The sequence below is a fragment of the Phycomyces blakesleeanus genome (assembly GCF_001638985.1).
Source record: "Phycomyces blakesleeanus NRRL 1555(-) unplaced genomic scaffold PHYBLscaffold_26, whole genome shotgun sequence".
NCBI lineage: Eukaryota > Fungi > Mucoromycota > Mucoromycetes > Mucorales > Phycomycetaceae > Phycomyces > Phycomyces blakesleeanus.
The window spans coordinates 1-27,912 of NW_017265159.1; the positions used below are offsets into that span (position 1 = coordinate 1).

The window sequence follows — 27,912 nt, forward strand, 5'->3', positions numbered from 1 at the left end:
GGGCATTTTTTTCTTTTTTTGGGTTAAATACCTGGTCTTCAAAATGTATAAGTGTACTGTATAAATCCCAGTCTTTCTTTATATAAAGACGCACACACCAGCTTGTCTGCCAATACCTTGGCTGTGCCATAATAAAATATAGAGTATAAGGTGGTTTGCTTTGTATGTCTTCTTGTAGACTGTGTAGATACTCACTAATAAATTAGAGTCTACGGCTTACAAAAGTCTTTTTGTAGACTGACATTATCAATTTGTGGTGCAAACAGCCTATGTGTACCCATAAGAGAAAGAAACATAGCAGGCTAATCCACAGTGACACTACCACCCATACAAAGGTTGAAATACTGTCTAGTGTTCAGTCAATACTGTTTGGAGAGGACTGTCTATCAGAAATAACCTTAACAGAGCCGCAACAGAAACAAAAAAAATTTTTTTTTTTTTTTTTAGCAATGTCTTGAATCTTCTTTTTACATACCTCATTCATTTCGGGAATCCTCAGTCAAACCTCCATGCATACATTGACTTTACAAATCTACTGGAATCGGCACCAACTTCAGAATGCTATCAAAACTAACACCAGCAACCATAACATATCGCTTTTTTTTTTGACACTACTAACATCAACTTCAAAATACTATCAGAATTGACACCAACAACCATAACATATCTTTTTTTTTATTACCACTACAAGATACAGCTCAAAATCATAGCCATATAAAAAAAAATTGACACTCCAAAACCATACATTATATTCCTCTAAGTCTAAGGTTTCATATATCACCATTCTCAGGCATGGCTTTCAACTTTCGCTCACACACAATATTCATATGCTTATATTTCCAGCCTCTTCTTCGATCCCAATGATCACATCCCATCAGACACAACTTTCAAAGCTTCCAACTTCTAGTATATCTTTAAATATAATCACTCACATTATTCTTCTGTCTTTTACTTCAATCGAATCAAATCTCTCCTGTCTCACCATACTCACTTATCATATCTATCTTAGTGTGTTTTTACTCAATTAAACTATGATATTATTCGGATTAACTTTATTTTTTTTTTCTTTGGCCCAATCATGGTAACACTTATGCAAGCTAAACTTTAATGAGCTCCACATGTTTGATATAAGGTTTTGTGATTTAAAAATTATCAGGTCATTAATATTATTAGGAAGTACAAAAGTCAATATGTTGTGAAACAATGCTGGGTACATCATGGGTGTCGGTCTAAGCCTATATCATCTTAATGTAACAGTCGGACCAACTGTAATTTGTAACCTGTACATTCAAAAAGTTTAAATAAATACCAATTATAAAATTCCAGAAAGTGTTCCCAAATGTAATATATACTGTAAGCACACATATACATGTGTATGTGATATGAATGCTACTGCTATGTAGTCCGCACAGGGCATACAGACAGTTCGGCGAGCCCTGGAATGATGACCAGTGGAAACTACATCTTTAATACTCAAGTTACATTGTATTATGACAGACACCATTAACAAAAGAATTCAATATCACATTCCAAATAAACGTCTCTCTTTTTCATGTAAATTTTAAACATGGAGCCGAGGACAGTGATCCCTTAGGTCCATAACAATAGTCGGAATAAAAGTAGATCAATCCCGCTTTATTACCCATTGAACAATGCCTGTAGCCCTTTCTACCCTTCCCTTTATCACTACATTTCCAAACCTGTGCGTGTTGGTCATCCTCATCTCCGACAATATATCACCACATTGCCATTAAAGTTAAAGAGCCTCAAACCCCGCGGCATTATGTACTACTTTAAAGTAAATCTTAATATAGAAAAAAGTATACAAAATATATAGTTTAAGTACAACTTCAATAAGGGACTTCTCAAGCACTGGCTAAGGGGCTTCTCAAGCGTCCGACAAGACCCAAAAGTTTGTCCAGGATTTCCTTATACGGATTGGTCAGAGTTTCCAAAATTAGTAATCTTTGGACAAAACTTTGGATTTCACTTTTCGCCTAGACAAAACTTTGTCCATGATTACTAAGTATGGAAACTCCGTCCAATCTGTATAAGGAAATCCTGGACAAACTTTTGGGTCTTGTCGGGCGCTTGAGAAGCCCCTTATGTATATTACTTTTATGAGAGAGTCACTGTCAGATTTATTAATAATTTTATACTTCTTTTAAAATGAAAACATATAAAATTGAATTTATAAATAAATAAAAAATAAATTCATGAATAACTTATGTTAAAGGCTGTATACTCTTTTTCGTTTTCTTTTATTTATCATCTATCATTTAACTGGTCTTTATTATAAACATTACAATTTTTCTTTAAATATATACAGCTATAAAGACACTTGTAACATATCAATATTTAATGTTTATTTTGTACTTATCCATAATAATTTTATTAACTTTCTCAACCAAAGAGCATATATCTCAAATTGACATTTCATACCAAATCCGTGCCCGATAAAATGGTGTATGTCCTGCCTTTCAATACTACTCAAATGGAGACTGAAAACATCACTTTCCCACTGCAGGAGTGAGTGTCGGATTTCCATTTTCGAGCTACTTCCAACTCCGAAAATTCGATTTATTTAAAAGCCCGCCGCATCTCTTAGCCCACTCGGTTTTTATCGTCTCTAGCTCTTTAACGCACTTGTTTTCAGCAAAAACGAATTACTAGAACGCAAGATAATCAAACATTTGGTTGAATTACATAAAGCACAAAGGTATAAATTTGTGTTAATTTAAACTGAGGTTATAACTTCTTTTTTTTTTGGACTTTGTGATACAATTTATTAACTTTAAGAAAACAGTACATGTGCACTGAGTTGTATTCGAGGTTGTAGAAGGATAAGCATGCTAAAATCTGAAACTTTGATTAGAGTATCTTCAGCAGTTCACTTTATTTTCACTTTTATGTTCAATTTAATAAGATAAAAAGTACACTTTAATTTTTATTTAAAATAAAACAAATCGAACTGTTGAGCTGAGTAACATTTTTTTAGCTAAAGTGGTAGTATTTGGCTTTAGATAAATTAAAAGGTGTCTCACTGCTGAAGATGTTCAGAAAGTCTAAGTCAAAGGGGAAATGTGTAACAATTTTTGTATGTGGAGTTTGCTACCACTTTAAGCAGTGGAAGTTTGTGAAGATTTTACTAGTAAAAATGTAAAAAAGCTAGGCGCGTGACTTTTCTCTTTTCTCTTCATAGCACTGCAGAAAATATAAACCAGTGATCACTAAATATTAAACGCCTGTGCAGACTTAGACTTTAAGTCTATGTCTGGTGGTTTTATAACCCTCATCTCTTTTGTGATCCTCATCTATATACTATCACAGCTAAAATTCGACAGAAAGGGACGCAATACAAAAATAGAGCATTCTATTTTAAACAAATACAAAAAAAAACTGCTTTGTTTTTTCTACAAATGTTCCATGTACATGCAACCCCAGTCAAAACTAAATCATCCGTCAAATAAAACTAAATCATCAGTCGAATCTCCATGTTTCCAGTGACTTCATATAACTACTATAATCGACACTAAAAACCACGGAATCCCACTCTTTTTTTTCTCCTATTAACACCAACACAAAGCTATTCCAAATTGCACGGAAAATGGAACTAGCTATCCTATTTTTTGTAATGTGTATTGGAGGTAATGTATTTAAAAATGAGGAAGCTAGAGAACAACTAAAGCTAATTCAGCTTCGAATCTTTTAGTGTGTAGCGTAGATTAAGCGTATGTATTATCTATTAGGTTAAATAAATGGCGAATAAGGTGTCTAGTTCAGGAAATATTTCCTGGGTGGCAACGAGGGTGACGAAGATAGTTTGGTGAGTAGCCATATACATATACATAGCTGACCTTCAACTTTTAATATGCTATTGATTTAGATACTAGAGCTTGAGTGGGATCAGTTTCATGGCTCATATTAGCATGAGGAGGATACTGAGAGAATATACCCAGAGGTCTGCGATATACAATACAGTGGATAATCTAGTGGCTGAATTAAACACACATGGAACTAAAAAATAAGCTAAAGTATGCCCAGCTACTATTGTTGTTAATTGGGACAGATGAGGAGCAGTGATAACGTTATGTCAGTGTTATGTGATTCATTACAGTCACCGCATAAGTAACACATGTGAGTACGGTAAGGCCAAGTTGTAGTTAAAAGAGGGAGTAAGTAAGTGCCTAGAGAGTCTTGTTCATCTCTATCCTATGAGGAAAAATGGAGCCCTGATCCTTGTCTTGACAGTGAGTACTAGACAAAAACAAATTAGGTTATTTAAATTTTCAAATAGCACTGTATACGTGTAGTCTATAATGGAGGCAAAAACTTGATCCTTTAAATCAATTGGAAATACACTACTGAAATGAAAACATTAATAAGAGAAAAAAATTAAAAAATACTTGTATACCTTTAAACAATGACGGGGAGCATAAATTTGTTACTTGATCCTTGATATCAAATACATAAAAAGGATATGGGTGTCGGTGAATTTCTCAAAAGCCTTTTATATCTTTAACCAGCTCAAGTTATTTTAAATGATAATTATTTGGTTTCAACTACACATATACTTCTTATATAAAACAATAGTACTGAGTGGTCAAAGATTGTTGTATACCTAGAATCCATACCTAAAACTAAAGTTTTAATGTTTACCATCAAATATGACTGTAAGGTCCTATAGAAACAGCATAAAGTAGTTATTGAAACAAATACATATGCAGGTATATGATACTCGAGCCCGAAATCTTGATCGTTGGGCTTGTCTGTTTAAAATAATATATAAAAGTAATTTGCAGTAATATATTCAAAGAAACTGGTATACATGTAACCCTTAATAGAGATTGAGTTTTTTAGCATTGGATTTTGCTGTCGAAATAGTAAAAAAAGACAAATATAGCTGTGGCCCACAATAGAGAGTAGAATACTGATACCTGGTATCGGCTGTAAAAAAAATTAGTAAATACAATTTTCAGTGAGAAAATTTTAAAACTCCTCCTATGTCTTTAATCCTTAATAAAGAATAGAACAATGATAATTGACCTAAACTACGAAGAGAAAAAAAAATAAGCAAATACAAGCATCATTCAAAGAAAAAATGGGCAACTAAACAATGTATACCTGTAACATATGAATAAGAGTTAAACAATGATCTTTGACACCAACTGTGAAATTATAAGTATTTATAACCATCAGTGAATAGATTCACAAAGAGACTTGTATACCTACGGCCCATGATGTAGAGCAGAGCCATAAATTTTGGACTTGGCGATTAAAAGACTAGACAAATAAAAGCGACAGGTATTAACTGCTTAAAGAGTCATGTATACATATAGCCCAAAATGGGCAGCGGAATATTGATCGTTCGCCCTGGTGATAAATAGACTAAAAAAAGAAAGCCAACAATAAGTATATGTTCAAAAAGAAATATATACCTGTGATCATGAATAAATACTCAAAACTTGATCGTTGGCTTAAAATATAAAAAAAAAGCTAGACAAAATAATAGTTGATAGCTAAATACTAAACGAGACATGTGTATCTCATACCCTGGATGTATGGTGAAACCTTAATCGTTGGTTTTGACTATGTCAAGATAACTAAAAACAACAACCAGTAAGTAGATGCTCAATATATATATATATATATATATACTGGAGAACTTGGACGGGCAACAGAGGCTTTATAGTTTGGCTTTGACTGTGTAAACACTAGAATAATCTAATTGATAGTAAGAAAATATTTAAAGAGCTTTGTATACCTGATGATTTTTATGGAGAGTGAAACCTTGATCGCTGGTCTTTGCCGTAAAAAGTATGGGAATATACAGCTTAAAGTAACTAAAGGCTCAAAGAGACTTGTATGTCTATGACTGTAGGAAAATGTCGGAATATTAATCGTTGGTCTTTACTATGAAAACACTAGAAAAATACACCTAATAGTAAGTAAATTCTCGGAAATATATATATACCTATGGTTGGAGATGTAGGTCAAAACCGTGACTGTTGACATGAGCTGTGAAGATTCTGGACATATAAAACAGGCTGTAAGTAAATGGTGTAATAAAGATGTATGCCTGTAGCCCTGGATGGAAATCGGACGCCTAATCGTTGGTATGAACTGTGAAATTACTAGAAAAATTAAAACTGATAGTAAGAATATATTCCAATAAAAAAAACCTTGTATGTCTATAAGCCTTGATGGAGACTAGAGCCGTGAGGGCTAGCATAGAATGTAAAAAAGAAAAAGAAAAAAAAAGATTAAATAGATAGAATCAGTAGTAAAGTAATATTTAAATACACTTATATATCTAAGACGTTGAATTAATAGCAGGATCTTGATCGTTGACCAGGACTCTAAAAACGCTTGATAAATGACATTGGCTGTAAAAAAGTAATCTAAGAATCTTATATACCTTTACCCAATAATGTTGAGTGGAAACTTGATAATGACCAAAGACTTGATCAATGGACTTAAATGTGCAAACGCCAGAGAAATTCAGTCGATATTAAAAAAAATCAAAGATACATGGATATCTTCAACCCTTCCCGGAAAGCTGAAGCTTGATCGTTGGACTCGGATTTAAAATACTAATCAAATGTAATCGATAATAAATAAATGTTCAAAATAAACGGTGATACCTATGGCTCATGGTTGAGAGTAGGAAATTCATCCCTTGACCTATATATTAAAAGCAATAGGCAATAGCAGCCGACAGTTCTAAAAGGGCAATTATACTTGAATGTCTGTGAACCTGGGTGGAGACTAAAATCTTGAACCTTGGTGTGGACTATGGTATGACTAGATAAATATGATGGATGACAGAAAGATATTCAAAGGAGGGTGTACGCCTGTTACCTCGACGAATAGCAGAAACTTGATCATCAGCGTTGACTGTAAAATTATTAGATAATTTCAACAAGCAATGATTAACTATTAAAAAAAAAAGCATATATACCTTTTACCCCAGATGAGCAGCGGAATCTCAATTAGTAGCCTTGACTATGAAAAGACTAGACAAATATAGCAGACACCAAGCAAATGCTCAAAGAGGTATATATACCAGTAACCCTGCATGAACTATGGAATCTTGAGTGTTGGCCTCAATTGTGAAAAGACTACCAAACTAAAGCTGGTAATAGGTAAATGCCCAAAGATACTGGTATACCTAACATCCAAGAAGGAGAGTGGCATCTTGATTGTTGGCCTTTTCTGCGAGTAGACTAAATAAACACAATTGGCAGTAAGTAAATACTAAAAAGTGGCAGTATATCAGTGATTTTTGACGGGGGTTTGAACCTTGACTGTTGAATTGAACTGTAAAAAGACTGCTTCAAACAGCTAGCAATATGTTAATGGGTAAAGAAAGCCACTTGTATCCCTGTAAATCTATGCGGAAATCGGGCTCTTGATCTTTTGTCTCGACTGTATAAAGTCTGAATAAAGCAACTAGTAGTAAGTAAATGCTTAAAAAGGCATGTATACCTTAACCCTATTTTTTGAAGTGCAACCTTGATTCTTGGCATGGACTGTAATAGATTAAAAAGATTCAACCAGTGAAGAATAAATGCTAAAATGTGAGTGTGTACCTAGAACCTTGAATGGATAGAAAGAACATGATCATTTCGCCTTGACTATGTAAACGCTAGGAAAATCTAATTTTTAGTAAATTGCTTAAAGATTCTTGTATACCTGCGACCTTTTATGTAGAGCTGAGCATTGAACGCTTGCTACGGAGAAGAAAGGGCTAGAACAAAACAACTGATAGTACCTAAAAAGTCAAAGAGACTTTTATACCTGTGAGCCCAAAAAAAATATCAAAGCTTTGATCGCTGGCTTCGGCTGTAAAAACATTATGCAAATATATAGTAAGTAGATTTTTTGGCAGATTTGTATACCTGTCCCCCCCGGATAGACAACTTATATTAATTGTGGGCCTTTCCTGTAAAAAGACTAGAAAATATAATAGCTAGTAAGTAAAGGTTCACATAGTCATGTATACCTTTAATCCTTAATGGAGATTAAAACCCCGATTGCTGGCTTAAACTATAAAAAAGCTAGACAGAATAATAAGTGATACGTGAGTACTAAATGAGACCTGTATACCTCAGGCACTAGGTAGATAGTAAAACTTTGGTAATTCAGTTTGAATAAATAAAAATTACTCGAAACAACAAGCAGTAAGTAAACGATCAGGTATGTACGTATACTTGTTACCCTAGAGGACAGTAAACCTGGATCGATTGGCCTTGGCTGTGTAAAATTAAAAAAATAATAATTAATTAATTAATAAATAGTAAAATAATACTTAAAAATATTTTTTAAACCTATGGCCTTAGATGGAGAGTAGATGCTTATTATTTAGCATAGACATTAATGAAATTAGAAAAATCAAACAAGCGTTATGCAAAGGCTAAAAGAGAATTGTATACCTGTAACCGTGGATGAAGAAGAAATCCTTGTTCTTCGACCTGGGCGGTGAAAACACTAGACAAAAAAAACAAGCGATAAGTAGAATCCCAAAGAGAAGTGTATACCTGTAACACTGGACGGATATAGGATCCATGATGGCTGGCTTGAACTGTGAAGCCAGTAGAGAAATAAAGCCAACAGTAACTAAAGGCCGAACTAGATGTATATACCTGTCGCACTGGAAGGAAAACAAATTTTTCATTGTGTAGCCGGATCGTAAACACACTAGGCCAATACGAAAGAAAGCATGTAAAGACAGAGAGAAAAGTGTGTACCCGTAACCTTGATTTGAAATCAGATCTTTGATATTTGAACTTTAAGGAAAAAAACACTAGAAATATATAAATGACAGTAAGTAAAAGCTCAAGAAGACTTGTTTACCTGTAGCCCAAATTTGAGTTTTGATCCTTGCTGTTTGGCCTGGAGAGTAAAAAAAATAGTCATATATACTTCTAGGTTAGTAATGGCCAAGAACGACTTGTATACCTTCCATAATGGATGTATATTTGATCATCGTTCTTTGCCATCAAAAGAAAGTATAAATAAAGAGTATAGTTTGTTTTAAGTAAAGGTTTAAAGGAAACTTGGTTAGCTATAACAATTCATGAAAATCGGATCCTGATAATTGCCGTGGATGAGTAGACACTAAAAAAAATTAAAATCCAATGAGTAATTGCTCATCGAGTTTTTGTATACCTATAGCCACGGACTGAATCCGGATCCGTGAAGCATGATCTTGGTGGATTCAACACTAGAAATAAATAAAGCCGAGTGTGATTGCTCATCGATTTTTGTTATACCTATAACCATATAACGGGAGATCAGCACCTTGAAGCTCGACCTGGATGACCGGAGACTAGAACTAGATTAAAATAATGAGTATATGCCCATAATGCTTTTTATACCTATACCCATGACCGGGAGATCGGAACCTTGATGCTTGATATGGATGGCTGGAGACTAGAAACAGATAAAAGCTAGTAAGTATATGCCGAGAACGCTTTTTATACCTATAACCATGGACGGGCGATCGGAACCTTGATGCTCGACCTGGATGGCCCAACACTAGAGATATATTAAAACTAGTGAATATATGCCCATAACATTTTGTTATACCTGTCACCATTGACGGGCGAGTAGAACCTTGATGCTTGACCTGGATGGCTGGAGACTAGAACTAGATAAAAAACAGTGAGTATACGCCCATAATGTTGTTTTATACCTTTAACCATGGATTGGCGATCAGAACCTAGATGCTTGACCTGGATGACTGAACACTAGACATATATTAACGCTAGTGAGTATATGTCCCTAATGTTTTTTACATCTATAACCATGGCAGGGAGATGGGAACCTGGACGCTTGACATGATTGGCGGAACACTAGAAATATATTTAAAATAGTGAGTATATTACCATAACATTTTGTTATACCTATAACCATGGACGGGAGATCAGAATCCTGTTGATTGACCTGGATGACTGAACACTAAAAACATATTAAGACCAGTGAGTATATTTCCACAATGTTTTGTTATACCTATAACCTTGGTTGGAAGATCGCAACCTTGACGCCTGATATCGATGGCTGAACACTATAAATATATTATAACTAGTGAGTATATTCCCACAACGTTTTGTTATACCTATACCCATGGCCGGGCGATCGGGTCCTTGACACTTGACCTGGATGGCTGAACACTAGTACTAGATAGAAGCTACAGTGGTCCCTCGATAATTTCAAGGCCAAGGCGGGAACTAAGTACCTTGAAATTATCGAGGGACCACTGTAGTGAGTAAATGCGCATAACGTTCTGTTATACCTATAACCATAGCTTGTAGATCGGAACCTTGATGCTTGTCCTGGATGGCTGGAGACTTGAACTATAATAAAGCTAGTGAGTAAATGCGCATAATGTATTGTTATACCTATAACCATAGCTGGGAGATCGAAACCGTGATGTTTGTCCTGGATAACTGGAGACTAGAGATAGATAAAAGCTAGTGTGTATATGTCCCTAATGGTTTTTTTTACCTATAACCATTGACGGGCGATCGGGTCCTTGCCGCTTCACATTGATGACTGGAGACTAGAAATAGATAAAAGCTAGTAAGTATTTGCCCATAATGTTTTTATACCTATAACCATGGACGGGGGATCGGGTTCTTGACGCTTGGCACGGATGGCTGGAGTTCACAAATAAATATAAAAACTAGTCAGTATATGCCCATAATGTTTTTTTATACCTTTAACCATGGGCGGGCAATCGGAACCTTGACACTTGACCTAGATGGCTGAACACTAGTAATAGATAAAATCTTGTGAGTAAATGCGCATAACGTTTTGTTATACCTATAACCATGGTTGGGAGATTGGAACTTGGAGGCTTGACATGATTGGCGGAACACTAGAAATATATTTAAGCTAGTGAGTATATTGCCATAACGTTTTGTTATACCTATAACCATGGACGGGAGATCAGAATCCTGTTGATTGACCTGGATGACTGAACACTAAAAACATATTAAAACCAGTGAGTATATTTCCATATTGTTTTGATATACCTAGAACCATGGCTGGAAGATCGGAACCTTGACGCCTAACATCGATGGCTGAACATTATAAATATATTAAAACTAGTGAGTATATTCCCAACACGTTTTGTTATACCTATAACCATGGACGGGAGATCAGATCCTGTTGATTGACCTGGATGACTGAACGCTAAAAACATATTAAAACCAGTGAGTATATTTCCATAATGTTTTGTTATACCTATAACCTTGGCTGGAAGATCGCAACCTTGACGCCTGACATCGATGGCTGAACACTATAAATATATTATAACTAGTGAGTATATTCCCACAACGATTTGTTATACCTATACCCATTGCCGGGAAATCGGGTCCTTGACACTTGACCTGGATGGCTGACACTAGTAATAGATAAAAGCTAGTGAGTAAATGCGCATAATGTATTGTTATACCTATAACCATAGCTGGGAGATCGGAACATTGATGCTTTTCCTGGATGGATTGGATACTACAAATATACAAAAACAAATGAGTAACTGCTCATAGAGTTGTGATATACCTGATAACCGTGGACTCTGATCGGATCCTTGATGCTTGACCTGGATGGAATGGATACTACAAATATACAAAAACAAGTGAGTAAATGCCCATCGAGTTTTGATATACCTGAAACGGTGGACCTTGACTTGAACCTTGAAGCTTGACCTGGATGGAATGGATACTAGAAATATACAAAAACAAGTGAGTAATTGCTCATCGAGTTTTGATATACCTGAAAACCGTGGACCTTGATCTGAAAACCGTGGGCCTTGACCTGAACCTTGAAGCTTGACCTGGACGGAATGGATACTACAAATATACAAAAACAACTGAGTAAATGCCCATCGAGTTTTGATATACCTGAAACGGTGGACCTTGACTTGAACCTTGAAGCTTGACCTGGATGGAATGGATACTAGAAATATACAAAAACAAGTGAGTAACTGCTCATCGAGTTTTGATATACCTGAAACCGTGGACCTCGACCTGAACCCGCTGACCTTGACCTGAACCTTGAAGCTTGCCCTGGATGGAATAGATACTACAAATATACAAAAACAAGTGAGTAATTGCTCATCGAGTTTTGATATACCTGAAACCGTGGACTTTGACGTGGGCTTTGAAGCTTGACCTGGATGGAACAGATACTAGAAATATACAAAAACAAGTGAGTACCTGCTCATCGAGTTTTGATATACCTGAAACCGTGGACCTCGACCTGAATCCGTTGACCTTGACCTGAACCTTGAAGCTTGACCTGGATGGAATGAATACTACAAATATACAAAAACAAATGAGTAACTGCTCATAGAGTTTTGATATACTTGATAACCGTGGACCTTGACCTGAACCTTGAAGCTTGACCTGGATGGAATGGATACTACAAATATACAAAAACAAGGGAGTAACTGCTCATAGAGTTTTGATATACCTGATAACCATGGACTCTGATCGGATCCCTGATGCTTGACCTGGACGGAAGGCACTAGAAGCATACAAAAGACAATGAGCATATGCTCCTCGAGTCTTGGTGTACCTGTGGCCCTGGATGGAAACCTGTTCTTGATTGCTTGACTTTGCCTGAAAAGTCCCTACAGAAATATCAAAGACAGTGAATGATTAATCAACGAGCCTTTATATACCTGTAGGCCTGGATGGAGATCTTATTTTTTATCGTTGACCTTGTTTGTCAAAAGACTAGACAAATATAATCTTCACAATGTGTGTCTTTGATGAATATCATATACTCCTTGAAATATAGTAAGTCCTGTCAGTTTATCTCTTGTTTCTGAGTGTGAATAGGCTTTGGATGGATTGATGGCCAAACCAGTGTTGGACCTCAGTATTTCATTTTTGCTGTGTACTGGTTTTGACGTATTGTCTTATATCTTGCTACTGACTGTTTTACATATGATAAAATCCTGAGATTTGACTAGCAAAATGGATTTTTATTGGTCATGATTCGTCTTTAACGTCTATGTTGATTAAAGCAGTTTGTGAGAGAGCAGTAAAGAAGAGTATAAAGTATTAATAGTATGTGGAAGAGAGTTGTTTTGACGCGTTCTGTTTGGATAGGTGTTTTTTTTTTATAAAACTCATGACGTCTCAATCATGAGTTGCTGTTCTTTTTTATTATTTTTATTATGATAGTTTGATAATATATTATAAAATTCGGTTTTTTTCTTATTCCTTTTTCGGTTTTCTTTTATCTTTTAGCCTTGACAGCATGTATATATTATTACTATTTTACTTCTTTATTTAATATCTATGCTTAAAATATGGGTTTTGGGTTTTAAAGAAGTATCACTTATATTCTGAAGGACGTGCTGTGCAGGCACTTGTTTTACTTTTTGTTTTTTTCTTTTGCCTCTTTTTTTGTTTTAGTTCTTTTTATGTCACATAAGGTCCGTGCTGTCCGTGCAGCATCACATGTGTCATGGGGCTTAGAGGAGCATAGTAGCAATAGTGGTCCAGACTTTACTTTAGCATGAAAACATTTAAATGATGTCTTCCGATTGGTGGACTATATGCATGTCAAATTATTCAGTTGCTATGGACCCCCATCCCCTTTTTTATTCTACTTTCTGTTGTGATTCTGTTAACAAGGCTTATGCTTTTGAACAGCCACTTGTCGAGACACTATATATGCCTCTGTGTTCATTTTAGCTGTACTACTGATATACAAAGTATTAATCGGCTAGACGTTAAACTACAATAAAGAAGTGTAAAGTTGTGTTGATTATAAAGCTTTAATTAAAGTCTTGTGTATATTTATTTGTTTGTTTTCTTGTTTGTTTGTTTCACATGCTGTGACTTTATTAGTTTAAGAAGCACCCCCGAAAAAAATTGCTGCTTATATCTTTTCTTTTCTTTCGTGTGAAAGACTTCCATTTTTCTTCTAGCTTTTTCACCAGTGTCTTGAGTTAATAAACACAAAGTGTAGGAATACTTTCTTGAAATAAAAGTACTTTCAGTGCTTCAGTATGAAGGGATTGACAGCCTGACTATTGAAAGTCGTTGGTACCTCAAGTTAAAGCATCGTTCTTAGAGTAAAATAAAAGTAAAAAGAAGAACAGGGTCTAGCCTAGTGTTTGTCAATCGACCTTGGTTTGTACTACTTTATAAACCAATCATAATCCAACTGAGAAATTAATACAGCATAACCCAACTGCCTGAAACACTTTACATTTATATGTGTTCAAATATACACCATTCTATCGATAATTATAATTATTTATATAAGTTACATTATACACCATGAAAAAGTAGTGGTGCTTGCAATTGTGCTAGCCTGGTCACAGATAGATCAAGCTAGTAAAATGGCTATTACATATATATAAATCACCTTTTAAAGGCTCTGCTTATTTACTATTTTTTTCTGTTATTGCTCAGACTGACTGACGGCACAATATGAAAGCAAAGAGACAATCTACTGCTACTGAACGTATAGGTTTTGTTTGGTTGGGAGCAAGACGCTATCGATTACTAATTATCGATTTATAGGATCTAGTGCTTTTGATATTTTGCGCTTGTATACCAAACTCAACTGGATGCACGAATAACCTAGAAATAATACTCTGTTGGATTAAAGGCTTTGATTTATAACTTTTGTTTTGTAATACAATATAATGCGCTACAGTACTGTATAGTATGATTCCACTTATTACTTTGAGGTTCATAGTCTAGCTTTGGTTCGCTTGAGACTATTTTAGTTTGAAGCACGGAGCCTTTGTATAAATGAACCTTTTCTATGGTCGATTAAATATGAGTGTACTGGAAATGATATTTTTTAAGATTTCTACAAGCATATGCAAATGCACACCAATGGGAATCATAGCTTTTCAATTATAGAAAATTAAAAATCGAATCAAATAAGCAATGTTTTTTTTTGGCTTTAAGTAACCTGGTGAGACACATTGTGATCCATCTTTTCCAAGTTATTTGATGTGGACAGACTAAAAGTTCAAAAAAAGGTATAAAGAAAAAGAGCAGAATGTTAAGTCGTATCATTGGGCGAGAGTTTTAATTAATTTTGCCATTTTTTTTGCCCTTTTTTTTGTACTTTTAGTCTGTCCACACCAACTTTTTTCAAGTTAATTGTAGACGAATGAAGCTTGATATGATTGGTTTTATTCAAAACATACTTATTCATAGATTTCTCGTCTGTATACTGCTATTATGCAAAGTGTACTAGCAGTAAAGAAGCGCTACGTATAACTGCCTTTAGGACGAGGGAGGTCTCCCGATAGGAAGGGAAGCAAAGCTTCTAGTCTATTGATACAGTAAAGAAAATTAGGACGGTCAACCGGTAAAATCGGTTGACCACAACTATGTGAACGCCTACTGTATTTAAAATGGAACCTTATTGTTCGCCAAATGTGGCAATGTATGAAGTTGCTCCATCCCCAACTCTTTTTATTCACTTAAATACCGCCCTTTTTAACACCTTTATGAAAAAATGACACCACCATTGTAGTATCGATATATCTGTGTTCGGTTGATTAAAGTTTAGATAGAATTTCTATGAGTTGCAGTTTGACTCTTATTTTTTGGAGAAATTTGATTCAGAAGTAAGATAAAGAGATATTTATTGGTTTTCATTGATTCGTATTATTTTAAGACAGCCACACATAAAGACACTTCTTTTTTCTGTTCGTCATTCGTATTTGATCTTACATATAATATATAGTATAAATCCCTCTCTTATAACAAGTATTAATTAATTTATTCTTAATGGTTGTAAGCCATAGTTTTCTCTTTATTGACAAGGCCTATGCGTTTCATAAGTAACGATTGTGGCCAGCGTATGTGAGAAGTTCATTACTATCTGCATTTGGGTGTGTTAAATATGATGTTTTCCCTTTGTGTGAACCTGCCCTGAAACTTTAGACTGAGTCATCGCTACAGAATTATAATACAATATTTAGTATTATATTTAGTGGTTACATTCAAATGGAAGCCGAGAAGTTTATTTCTTACTAAAGACAGCCAAAAACAAAGATTATATTAGCCTTGCTTTTTTTTAAAAAAAAGAAAAAGAAAAAAAAGGTTTAATTCAAATGAAATATATTTACCTGGAATGCCCAAGTAGTCTTTTTTGGCGACGCGCGCGCGCTCTTGACGTAGAGATCGTTATCAGGAGGCAATTCCTGTTTAATAAAGTATATGGATTGGTTAAAACAGATTGTTTATAGCTAATTATGATAAAAACCTTTTTTACACAACTCGAGAGCATAGATTGGATGGATAAGCAGACCTGAGCTACTGTCTGTACTGGAGACCAGTCTTTGTAGAGAATATTAAGGCAGATGTGACCATTAGAGTAAACCTAGATTCGGATATCAGCATTATTTATCTCAACATAGCATACATTTGTGCACTAAATGACAATAATTACACTTTAAACATAGCAAGTTAATATACAATTCAAACTATAAATTAAGAATAGAAAGAAAGAAAGGCCGAGATACTTACTGAGGATGTATGGGAATTGAGGGTTGGATAAACATAACCTCTGGAGATTCCAATGGATATGATGGTGAAAAGCGGAACTAATCAGAGTTGCGTTATTCATGCATGCCTTTATTCTTCTTTTTAAAGTAAATAAGCTCTCACCTCAAGATCGAACTCTTCTCCCTGTAGTCAATAGATTGATTAATAATTTCTAGAATCAATTATTGAAAGGAAGAAAGAAACCTTTGTTATACATATATTACTTGCCTCATATAATGTGTTTGGTGCCCCTTTTATCCGTAATTGCCACCTTGATTAATGGTAAATGAATATCAATGGATGCTACGTAATCTTGAGATGTGATTGATCTAACTTTATTTATTTGTTTTTACCTCTTAAAGTCATTTGCTTCTTCAATTGACACACCTTCGGGTGAGTTGGCACTGAGATCTAAGAAAGAAGTGATTGAGGTGCCTTGAGTTGACTGCTCATTGTTTATTGGAAGGGGATTGCTTATCGTAGCATAATGTTGAATCTATTACCCCGAAGTTCTTTAGTAAGACGTTTTTTGAATAGCCCGCTTGACATTAGGAGCAGAAGGAAAGAGAAAACTTTGTAAAGGATAATATGAAATCTTAAACAAGACACAAACCAAACAAGAGAGAGAGAAAGAGAAAATATAGGTTAATTAATGTGTTGTGTACAATATAATATAATATAATATAATAAAATACGGGGTTTTTAGTTCTAGTCAAAGTTCTCGTTTGGGCCGAAAGAATAAATAAACCGATTTTATGACATTCACAATTGTATTCAAATAGCCATCCAATAGTACAAGCCAAGAATATACATATATATGATATACAGATATAGAAGAATAATGAACACGAGAAAAAGAGAAAGAGGGAGCAGCCTAGATATAATCTATTACTCTTTCTTTTTAAAAATAAAAAATAAAAATAAAATGGTATTAAAGTGAAAAGCTTTCAAGTCTACAAAACTCTTCGCTTGCTTCTGTATGACTAATACATTTTAATCATCAAAGATGTATTGGTGAATACGGCTATAATATACTGGTTAATTAAGCAGAAAATGTTAATTGTAATTGCAGACATAATGTGTATACTTACAGTAGCTGAACTAAATACTGGCTACACAATCAATGCTCTTAATGGTCGAGCAATATGCCAAACAAAAGAAGAAATAAAGAAACCGAATTTCTTTGCTAAATTGCAGTACCATGACTGAAGCCTGCAGTATTTCCCCCCAAATATTTCCTAAATAATGTAAATATTTAGCAAGAAACCTATATTAAATATATCTAAAAGGAATTATAGTGTTATTTGTTTTGTATATATATTGTGGCTGTCCAGATAAAACTATCTGGTATGCGTATATTTTACATCTAAAATAAAAATGATAAGGAAGAGAAAGACAATGTCTATAGCAGTAAAGAGTTTTATTTACATTATAATATCACAAAAAAAGCATCATATGTAAAGCGTGTTCAGGCACAGTCTTGTTTTAAATAAAGAAAAGTCTTGGTTTTTACCACTCGAGTTCTTATTTGCTTATTTAAACCGCAATTAAGGCTGATCACACCAAAACTTACATGTTTTTTTAACAAGAATGATAATAAGAACTGAGCCATATATTATTGATATATTGATACTTACCAGCTATCAATTAATTATATCCTAGTGCTCACTTGAAAGAAAGAAGAAGAAGAAAATGGAGAGTAAGCAAGCGAATAATCCAATTGCTTTAGGTATTCATTAGCTCAATCTGCCGTGTTCCCTTTAGATTTTACATATGCTTATTCAAAGCCAAATGTCCGTAGGTATATCCGACAGCTTGACAAGTTAAGATGGTTTCATTATTTTAACATTTGTGTCATCAAATATTGTTTTATTCGTGAATTCAAATGATACTAAAGCTAATAGACTAAGACGATATAATATGCCTTTTTTATTATTATTATTTGAAATAATCAAATAACATGTGGCAGTACTCTAGTTAAAAGAAGACAAAAACCCGTTTACTGGAGATAGCTGTTGAGCGGTTCACCCTTATGCTTTTCAGCAGAGGTCTTCATAATTGCCGAAACTGAAGGTTATATCTCATAATGTATGCCGGTTATCTATTCGCCATATTACATCGCAAATACATATGGGATATATATAAAGCAGTGAAAGCAAAAAGAAATAAATATATGCCAATTTCTTGAAGGAGGTATTGCTGATAACAAACACAAAAAAATATATTTTAATTGTAAGCATATTTTCATGGTTAACAGTCAATAGCCTTATTTTTGCTATGTGTACATAAAGTACTATTGATTAATAATAAAAGTGTTGAACGTCGTTTAATAGTAAAAAGTAGTTGTTCAAGCATAAAAATTGTTGAGAATTATATACAATGTATCAAGGAATAGACAATTACAAATAGGCTGAATAAAGATCAGAAAAGAGATATATACTTGGTTGCTTTCATTGACTGCGCTTCCAGACAGAATCACAGACCTGAATAACCTCCCACATGGGTCGAACATCATGTACACGTATGATGTTAGCCCCTCCTGCCACACTAGCTGCTACAGCACCAGCAGTACCAAAAGAACGCTTTTCTGCCTCCTGAACACCCGTTGCACTTCCAATGAACTTTTTGCGGCTAGGTCCCATAAGAGACGGGAATCCCTCTAAAAGAGAATCTGGTCCAGAAACAATCTCACCAAGATGGCGCAGAATCTCAAAGTCCTGCTTGGGGGTCTTGGCAAATCCTACACCAGGATCAGCAATAATATTCCAACGGTAGACACCAGCAGAAATCGCGCGCTGAATAAGAGAATAGAGTTCGATAGACACATCTTCTACAACATCATCATTCTCATAAGTTGTGTTCTCTTTGGACATCATCGTCTTGGCATCTCCACGCATATGCATCAAACAGACAGGGACCTTGTACTTTGCCATCACACTTAGCATTGCCGGATCGCGAGAGCCACCACTGATATCATTAATCACAGATGCACCAGCCTTGACAGCAGCTTCAGCAACTGATGCTCTAAATGTATCGATGGAAATAGGGAGAGTAAAGCCGTTCTTTCTCAACTTCTCAATGACAGGGACCACGCGAGCAATCTCTTCTTCTTCTGGGAAATTATCGTCAGCACCAGGGCGTGTTGACATTCCACCAATATCGATAATGTCCGCACCCTCCTCTTTCATGCGTTCGGCTGCAGCAACAGCCTTCTCCACATCCACGCACTTTCCACCATCAGAGAAACTGTCGGGGGTTGTGTTGAGGATACCCATGACATAAGTCTTATCCTTCCAACGCCACATTTTATTCTGAATAGGGATAACCTTGTCAATTTTCAAATTTCCTTCTTCGCTTTCGGCGGTGACCTTGAGAAGCTGGGACAAGAGCTGGCCACATGTCTTGTACAGCTTGGGATGCTCCATATCCTTGGCAATATCACACAGAGGCCACAAAACAAATTCACGCTCATGTAGGGCCAAATGGGGGATGGTGAGTTTTTCGGTATTAAGGAGAATATCGTTGTAGAATAGAATGTCAAGATCAATAGGACGAGGGCCGTTGCGAATACCCGCTGTTCTGCCCAAGTTATTCTCTACTTCTTTAAGTTTAGAAAGTAGCGCAAGGGGTTCGAGAGAGGTGACAACTTTGCATGCACCATTCAAAAAGGCTGGCTGGTCAGTATAGTACATGGGAGGAGTTTCATAAAGAAAACTAGTGTCGAGCACAATGGAGTTACAGTTATTTTCGAGCATGTCCAGGGCTTGGTAAATATTGTTGACACGATCACCGACATTGGATCCAAGGGCAATAAAAGCGGTGTGGGCGTAAGAAGCGGGGATCTCCTTGGCAGCAGCATCTTCCACAGAACGATGGACAAAAACCCGACCGGCCTTTTTCTCTTCCTCACGCACACGGTTCAACCACACTTGGTCACGGGTTACTTCAATTCCAGATGCATCAGCAAACAAGATGGCACTGGGCTTCTCAATACGCACACGAATTTTGCGTACATGACACTTTTCAAGAGCAATACGGGCCACAACCACGGCGAAGGCCTCTACAGTCTTGTAGCCAGAAGATTCAATGTGACGAGTCAAAACGCGGACAATTGTTCGCAGGTTGTGAGACTTGCTTTCTTCGGACTTGTTAGAGGCCAGAGGTGAAGGATAGATAGTGAGGTTGATCACAACGACTTGCTTCTCTTCGCGCTCCCAGGGGTTGACGCCAATAATGGCATGAAGGCGGAGGTCTTTGACAAACACCTCGTCTTCTCTGCCCAAACCAGATACATCACCTAGGGTTTCACCCTCGATACCCTCGAAATCGACCTTGGCTCGGCTCAAAATGACACCTGATGCGGATGCATGCAATAATGCCTTAGGTTGTTCAACCTTGACCATGGTGCGGACGGCTCCAAAGTGGACGCAACACAGGCGGACGACGGCATGGGCCAAAGCTTCGAGGGATTTGAATGTACCAGTCTCAGCTAGTTTAGTTATCCCTTTTGTTACGTGGCCATAGTGGATTGAATTGGTAACAATATCGGAATCACCAGCTGCAGTAATATCAGTGTACAGCCAGACGCTGATAACAACAGGCTGAGACTTGAGGCGTTGCCATGAATCAACCCCAGTAACGTTCTTAAGAACCAGGTTCTTGATGAGAATACGGTCTAGCTGCTGTTCTTCCTTAATACTTGATTTTTCCATTATTAAAGTTGTAAAGGAAAGAAGTAAAAAAAAAAGAGATGGACGCTGTACGACCCAAAGAAATAGATGTTAGAATAAATGACAGATTGATGCGTGACTGACAAAAATGCAGGGAAATGAATCTTTGATGGAAAGGACAATGTCGCGATCCCCGGCCTACCAAATAAAATATTAGACCATGCTGGCAAGACAGGCTATACGCTCATGGAGAGCAGTGGGAAACAAGCCTCTTCTACGTAGGAAACCTTATAATTCCACCGAGCATTTCTTAACAATTACTTGCAGGCACCTTTTGTTACCCCTTGAGCTCAGTGCGCAGTATTCACAGTACCAATAGCCTCTGTGCAGAAGGTGTCACCAAAAAAACCAAACAAGTAGATGGTAAGTCTCAATTACTACTCGACAGACTGATTGAATTGTAAAACATAGATGTTTCCAAGACAAATGAACTCGATCATCGTGCAATTGGCAAGGCACAGTCACTATTTATGATTCATCAATACAGCCCTGGCTCTATTTTTATGCTTCCCCATGGTACTCGAATTGTTCACAAACTACAAGATTTTCTTAGAAAGCAATATGCTCGATATGGCTATGAAGAGGTCATGACACCGCTGATTTACAAGAAGGATTTATGGGAAACAAGTGGTCACTGGCAGAATTATATGGAAGACATGTTTATGGTTAAGAGTGGCCGCGAGAAGGAAGATAGCTGTCAGCACCACAACCATGAGGAGGGTGGCGAAGGATTATATGGCTTGAAGCCAATGAACTGCCCTGGACACTGTCTTATTTTTGACAGTACCCCAAAGTCGTACAGAGATCTTCCTATCCGTTTGGCAGATTTTAGTCCCCTACACAGGTACAAAAGAAAAAGTATAATTATGAAACCTATTTATTAATCTTGCATCTAGAAATGAAGCATCTGGAGCTCTTAGTGGGCTGACTAGAGTTCGTCGATTTCATCAGGATGATGCTCACATTTTCTGCACTAACGAGCAGATTGCTTCTGAGATCACTTCTTGTCTTGAATTTGTGGATTACGTCTATGGTGCATTTAAGTTCCCTCACTATGACTTGACGCTTTCGACACGTCCCGAGTCTAGTTATATTGGCACTATTGAAGAGTGGGATACTGCCGAAGGTGCACTCAAGCAGGCTCTTGAGGCCACCGGTCGTCCATGGTCAATCAAGGAGGGAGATGGTGCCTTTTATGGCCCAAAAATTGATATCATGATCAAGGATTCAAGCGGAAAGTCTCATCAGACGGCAACTATTCAGCTTGATTTCCAACTTCCTCAGCGTTTTGGCCTCAAGTATATTGATGAGAACGACCAGACCCAGACACCCGTTATTGTTCATCGTGCTATTCTTGGATCAATTGAGCGCATGATGGCTATTCTTATTGAACACACAAAAGGAAAATGGCCTTTGTGGCTCAGCCCTCGCCAGGGTGTCATCATTCCTGTTTCATCTCAATTTGCAGATTATGCAAAGACTGTAGCCAATGCTTTGTCACATGGAAATGGCTCGGAAGAGCGTTACTACATTGATGCCGAAACTTCATCTCGCGAAAGATTGAACAAGATGATTCGACAAGCCCAAATGGATCGTTACAACTACATATTTGTTGTTGGACAAAAGGAAATGGATGCTGGAACAGTAAATGTGCGTACGCGCGGAGGTGATATGTTGGGTACAATGAGCTTAGAAGAGGTTCGAAGAATGTTTGCTGAAAAGACAGCTTCGTTTGAATAAGACACCATGGTTTGTAGCATAGAGTATATATATATATATTTATTTATTTACGTATGTGTATATCTTTACATATGTATATTAAAAGTAAAAAAAAAAGAAGAAATAAAAGACAATAAAAAAGTACATGCTCATGATGAATCCTATTGTGCTACAATACTTGTGACTTGTGACATTAAATGAAGAAGTTGAAGGTGCTCATCTGCACCATGAATAAGTCGAAGATCCACTTCTCCTAACACTTGAGAGATTTGGGCCTTTTGAAGGGTCGAAAGTCTTTCGTTCTTCGTAACTTCTTCAGATATCTGCATCAAATTACATATTTAGTTTCTCTTCTCTTACTATCCACTATTAATTTACCTGAATCACTAATTGCTCTGCCGAGAAACCGTTGTTAATGATGTATTGAACTGCATCCAGAACTTTTTGTTGATCATTTGACTCCCATGCATCGGAAAGAGTCTTCATAGTCTCTTCTGGGACAACCTGCAAAAACGCATTCTAATTAATTTATCTTGATGGTTTTTTTTTATCCTTGCTTACGCCTGCCATCTCATAGATTGTTCCTGGTGTGATTGGCTCATTGGAATGAAGATTAGATCCACTCTGGAGGAATGTGATGGCTTTTCTCAGATCGCCACTCGATGCCTTGATTAATGCCTTCATTGTCTAAATAAAATAAATTAGATCAAGGCTTCTCTTTCAGTTATACTCACTCCTTGTCCAAGTTGCACATTCTCCTTATCACATATCATGTTAATGCGGTTTACGAGATCGTCAGTTGGCAATGGCTTGAACCGAAATTTAGCGCATCGGGATGTAATTGGCTCAATGATCCTATTGTGGCAATTATAATGAGAATCTTATATAAATAAAAACGTAGTGTAGATACGTGTCTTACCGACTGACATAGTTGCAAATGATACAGAAGCGAGTGGTTTTTGAGTATGTCTCCATAATACGACGCAGGGCGGACTGGGCATCTTTGGTCATAAGATCTGCTTCATCGAGAATAATAATCTTATAGGGAGGACAAGGGAAATCACTAAATATTATTCACGTCAATATATTATTTTTGTGCATTTATTTTCTTGTTTGTGTTTACCTAACGGTCTGGGTTACGGTTGTTCGCGAGAAGTTCTTTACTTTCTCTCTAACGATCTGAATACCACGCTCATCAGAGGCATTCAATTCAAGTACGCGGGACTTAATCAGCTTAGGCCTGTTAATCCTTATGAGTACACATAAACAATAGAGAGGATAAAAAGAGTATTTTATATACCCATAAAGTTGTTGCGCAAGTGCCAAGATTGTCGAGGTCTTTCCTGTTCCTGGTGGTCCATAGAAGAGCAAGTGAGGGAGCTAAGAATGCGTAAATGAGCATGGATGATCTCGATGATAAAGATAATAACAAAAAAAATTACATTGTCTGAAGTGAGAGCCTTTGTGAGAACCTTTACTGCCTGATCTTGAGACGCGATCTCGCTCATATTCTTGGGACGACTAAGTGATTGGTTATTTATTGTTGTAAGTAAGGATCATAAATACTTACTACTTCTCTACCCATGGTTTGATTTCAGCATTTGAATCTTTCTTGTTTTTAATGCCTAGATTGGAAGTTACACCTCCATTGAAAGCAGAGGTTGGTTGAAAGAAATTTCTTGATGCCATGTCAAAAAGTAAGACAATAATGGATTGCTTGTCAGTTTATGCGCCAAACACAATATTTGTCAATCTACAGTGCCAAAAATATTGGGCGGGTGCAGTCACCCACTCGCCCATACAGCGACATAATATATATTTATATTAAAAAAAAATAGAAACAAACAGGCAAATATTGGAATTCGCGTATAAAATCAAGGCTAATTTTGTTATTTCTTTTGCATTCTTATTTTTATTTTTCTTCGATTATGAGCTCTATTATCAATTATATATATATATATATATCTACAAGCCATGTGTCTTGTATAGGTCTATATCAGCAATCAGTATATTTGATTGATTGATTGATTGACCGATTGATTGATTGAAATTAATCTCAAGTTTCTGCCATATTATGAATAAAACTGTGTCTCCCCTGGTGTATCAAATAGAAGCCCTGAAATACAAGTTTGGCTTTTCTTCTTACACATCTTGGAATTAATTTTACTAGAAATTTGTGTAGACACAAATCTATTTGAACCTACAGTACAAGTATCTATTTCACGCCAATTTGCCTATACGCTTTCCGTTTATGTATTAAGTACGAATTCTCTTCTTATTCTTACATACAATACTTAATAGGAAATTAAGCCTTACCTTCTTTTTATTTGGCTGAAAAGCCAGTATATAAAGATGTATATTTAAAGGCGTGAGCCTATTATCCCTCAATCCTTATCAATTATCGTGCCTTGATTAAAAATAAAAATAATAGAAAAAAGGCGGAGAGTATCAATAAGTGGGTGATTTCCAAAGCGAAATTAAGCTCAGGTGACCAACGTTGCATTTTTAGATACCAGTCCAGTCCAGTTTAATTTTTCTTTTTCTGTTTTTTTTTTAAAAAAAAAAACTTGTTTCGTCTTTTGCTCTTTACAATGTCTTTTAGTACGCTTATCCAGAGAAAAGGATCTCCACTTGTTCTATCTGTCAAGGACAATATCCTCACAGTTTTCCCTTATGAGAACACATTAATTGATACTACAAAAATCGAGAGTTATGATCTGAAGTATTTGTACGGTATTGAGTTGAAAAACACACCTCCTGTACTTGATATCCATATTTGCCATGTTAATCAACCCGCCCAAAACGAGGACCGAAAAGAGCTATCGAGTTCAAAACACAAGGCTGCTGTGTGGGAGCGACATATTTTATCCTTCGAAGCCTTGGATACTACAATGTTCGCAGATGGTTACAAATATCTTGGACTGGATGCCTTTGTCAACCGTATTCGGGCCCAAAATTTACCCGAGTCCTCTATCATCGCGTCTACTCATATCTCAGTAATCTTAAATCGCCATTCTGGTCTACGTAATGCTTTTGATAACTGGACTGATATTGTGCAACCTATGCTTGTGATTGCTGGGTATAAACAGCACAACATAACTGTTGTTGAGACCAAAGCAGACGGTAAAACCCGAGAAACTGCTAAAGAAATAGGCAAAGCGGTTCTGGAAAACACTGTACCTACAATCGTCATTTGTCTCGGTGGAGACGGCACCCTTCATGAGGTTGTCAATGGGTTGTCAGATGCTTACGATTTACAGCAGACAAGTGTAAAGTCTTCCCAGAATAACCACACACCACCTACTTTCCGATTAGGTGTAGTACCTTCTGGATCTGGAAATGCATTCTCCCTCAGCCTTAATTTATCCAGCATTGAACACTCTGCATTGCAGATCATCAAAGGGAAATCCGAGAAATTTAAGCTAATGGATATTTCCTTTGGTTACTGTTCTTCCGATTCTCCCAGATGGTATGAGGATGTAACATACATGACCGATAAGCAGCCAATTCGTCTCTTGGTAGTCATGAGCTGGGGATTCCACGCCCAAGTTGTCTCCCAGGCCAGGAAACTTGATTTTTCGCTTGGAAACCAGCGTTTTGGAATGGTCGCTATGGACTTGCTGACAAATCTAAAAAACTATTCGGGCCAGGTGGCCATGATAGGCGCTCGAAAATACATCAGAGCAAACCAGAAATTTGGGAATACAGAAGAGAAACCTATACTAGTAGATGGTGTTCACGACAGGCAATTTACGTATTTTTTGGTTTCCAAGCAAGCATCACTAGAACCTGGTTTCAATATTACACCATTCGCTTCCCATTCGAGCGAAGATATGGATGTATTAATGTTTCGTGAAGTAACAGCTGCCCAGCTCCAGGAGGCTAGTATAAAAGCATTCCAGGGAGGGCGCCATGTGACTGAGGACGAAGAAGACCTGATTGAATACTACAAAACTCCAGAGTTATTCTTACGAGTAGATGAACCCGATGAGCTGTGCCTGGATGGCGAGATTCATGGGCTTGGGAAGGACGGTGTAGTGCATGTAAAAATAATTGGACCTGATCAAGGGGAGCCCGAATTCGAGGCATTTGTATGATCTAATATATACAAAGTATAATAAATAATCCTTTGGTGTCTTTTTCTTGTTAAATCTTCGATATCTTGAAGAAGAAAGGGGAATACTTAGCATACGACTTATATTTATTCTCTATATTTTTGAAACAAGTTCATGAATTACTCATGCACATACCATATAATAGTAATAGTGTACCCAATTGAGATGAACAATATGAATAAGCAAAGTGGCAAGAAACCTTATTTAAATTAGCTTGATATTTAAAAGAGATGACTCAATGACTTTTGGAAGATGTGACCAAAGTAGTTAACTGACTAGGGTATTTCTTCATTTGAAAATAATCTAATGACATTGTCTTAACAACATGGAAATTTAAAGATTTTCTAATATCTTACTTTGTTTCTTAAATCACATCAACTAAGAAAAACATATAATAAGCATTGAAAATTAAATTGCTATTTAAAGTTAAAAAAATAGATAAAAGTTTTGTTTTTCTGCTAAATAAAGCTTTGACTGTATCAAAAACATCAGATAATTCAAAGAATTTAGCAGCATTGAGAACCTTGGAAACTTAAGGCACTTTAAAGACTTGGAAGATTCTAGATGCTGTAAGGGTTATAAGGGCTATTAGGGATATTAAGGTTATCAGGGGGTTTAGACACTTTAAATACACCAGAGATGTTGAATAATTCAATGATATTAGAAAAATTCTTGTCATCATCATATAAATATAATTATGCATATACTATATACAATGGTAATTGTCTGCCTAATTGAAACAAACAGTAGAGAAGTAAATACAGTAATAGATAAAACGACGCGCCATATAGCAATTGAATTTGCACG

The 27,912-nt window shown here is 36.3% G+C and overlaps 7 protein-coding genes across 7 annotated transcripts; 2 read left to right on the forward strand and 5 right to left on the reverse strand.

Annotated features, from left to right (window-relative positions):
* Window positions 1–5,153: 5,153 nt before the first annotated feature.
* PHYBLDRAFT_160195 (hypothetical protein) lies at window positions 5,154–6,467 on the reverse strand (the record flags this gene model as incomplete). The annotated part of the gene is made up of 5 exons (XM_018434135.1): window positions 5,154–5,388; window positions 5,553–5,603; window positions 5,765–5,875; window positions 5,975–6,225; window positions 6,419–6,467. Coding segments are annotated over 3 exons (333 nt in total), but the record flags the coding sequence as incomplete, so codon positions are not given.
* Window positions 6,468–7,658: 1,191 nt separating this feature from the next.
* On the reverse strand, window positions 7,659–7,945 carry PHYBLDRAFT_160196 (hypothetical protein; the record flags this gene model as incomplete). The annotated part of the gene is made up of 2 exons (XM_018434136.1): window positions 7,659–7,729; window positions 7,801–7,945. Coding segments are annotated over 2 exons (216 nt in total), but the record flags the coding sequence as incomplete, so codon positions are not given.
* Window positions 7,946–16,099: 8,154 nt separating this feature from the next.
* Window positions 16,100–16,594, reverse strand: PHYBLDRAFT_117851 (hypothetical protein; the record flags this gene model as incomplete). Its single annotated transcript, XM_018428598.1, has 4 exons — window positions 16,100–16,198; window positions 16,261–16,377; window position 16,447; window positions 16,524–16,594. Coding segments are annotated over 4 exons (288 nt in total), but the record flags the coding sequence as incomplete, so codon positions are not given.
* Window positions 16,595–18,715: 2,121 nt separating this feature from the next.
* On the reverse strand, window positions 18,716–21,264 carry PHYBLDRAFT_33069 (hypothetical protein). The gene is made up of 3 exons (XM_018440004.1): window positions 20,458–21,264; window positions 19,868–20,400; window positions 18,716–19,831 (listed from the first exon to the last, which is right to left on the reverse strand). Exons 1-3 carry the CDS (start codon window positions 21,251–21,253, stop codon window positions 18,992–18,994), a joined length of 2,169 nt encoding a protein of 722 aa, XP_018286057.1. The 5' UTR covers window positions 21,254–21,264; the 3' UTR covers window positions 18,716–18,991.
* A 167-nt stretch (window positions 21,265–21,431) lies between these two features.
* Window positions 21,432–23,155, forward strand: PHYBLDRAFT_178242 (hypothetical protein; the record flags this gene model as incomplete). Its single annotated transcript, XM_018437967.1, has 3 exons — window positions 21,432–21,564; window positions 21,683–22,115; window positions 22,168–23,155. 3 exons carry the CDS (start codon window positions 21,432–21,434, stop codon window positions 23,009–23,011), a joined length of 1,410 nt encoding a protein of 469 aa, XP_018286058.1. The 3' UTR covers window positions 23,012–23,155.
* On the reverse strand, window positions 23,152–24,679 carry PHYBLDRAFT_150693 (hypothetical protein; the record flags this gene model as incomplete). Its single annotated transcript, XM_018432535.1, has 9 exons — window positions 23,152–23,313; window positions 23,369–23,494; window positions 23,552–23,677; window positions 23,725–23,845; window positions 23,910–24,053; window positions 24,114–24,230; window positions 24,291–24,370; window positions 24,433–24,511; window positions 24,561–24,679. The coding sequence occupies 9 exons, from the start codon at window positions 24,677–24,679 to the stop codon at window positions 23,152–23,154; spliced, it is 1,074 nt and encodes a 357-aa protein (XP_018286059.1).
* A 902-nt stretch (window positions 24,680–25,581) lies between these two features.
* PHYBLDRAFT_188773 (hypothetical protein) lies at window positions 25,582–27,130 on the forward strand (the record flags this gene model as incomplete). Its single annotated transcript, XM_018439559.1, has 1 exon — window positions 25,582–27,130. The coding sequence occupies one exon, from the start codon at window positions 25,582–25,584 to the stop codon at window positions 27,085–27,087; it is 1,506 nt and encodes a 501-aa protein (XP_018286060.1). The 3' UTR covers window positions 27,088–27,130.
* Between the last annotated feature and the right edge of the window lie 782 nt (window positions 27,131–27,912).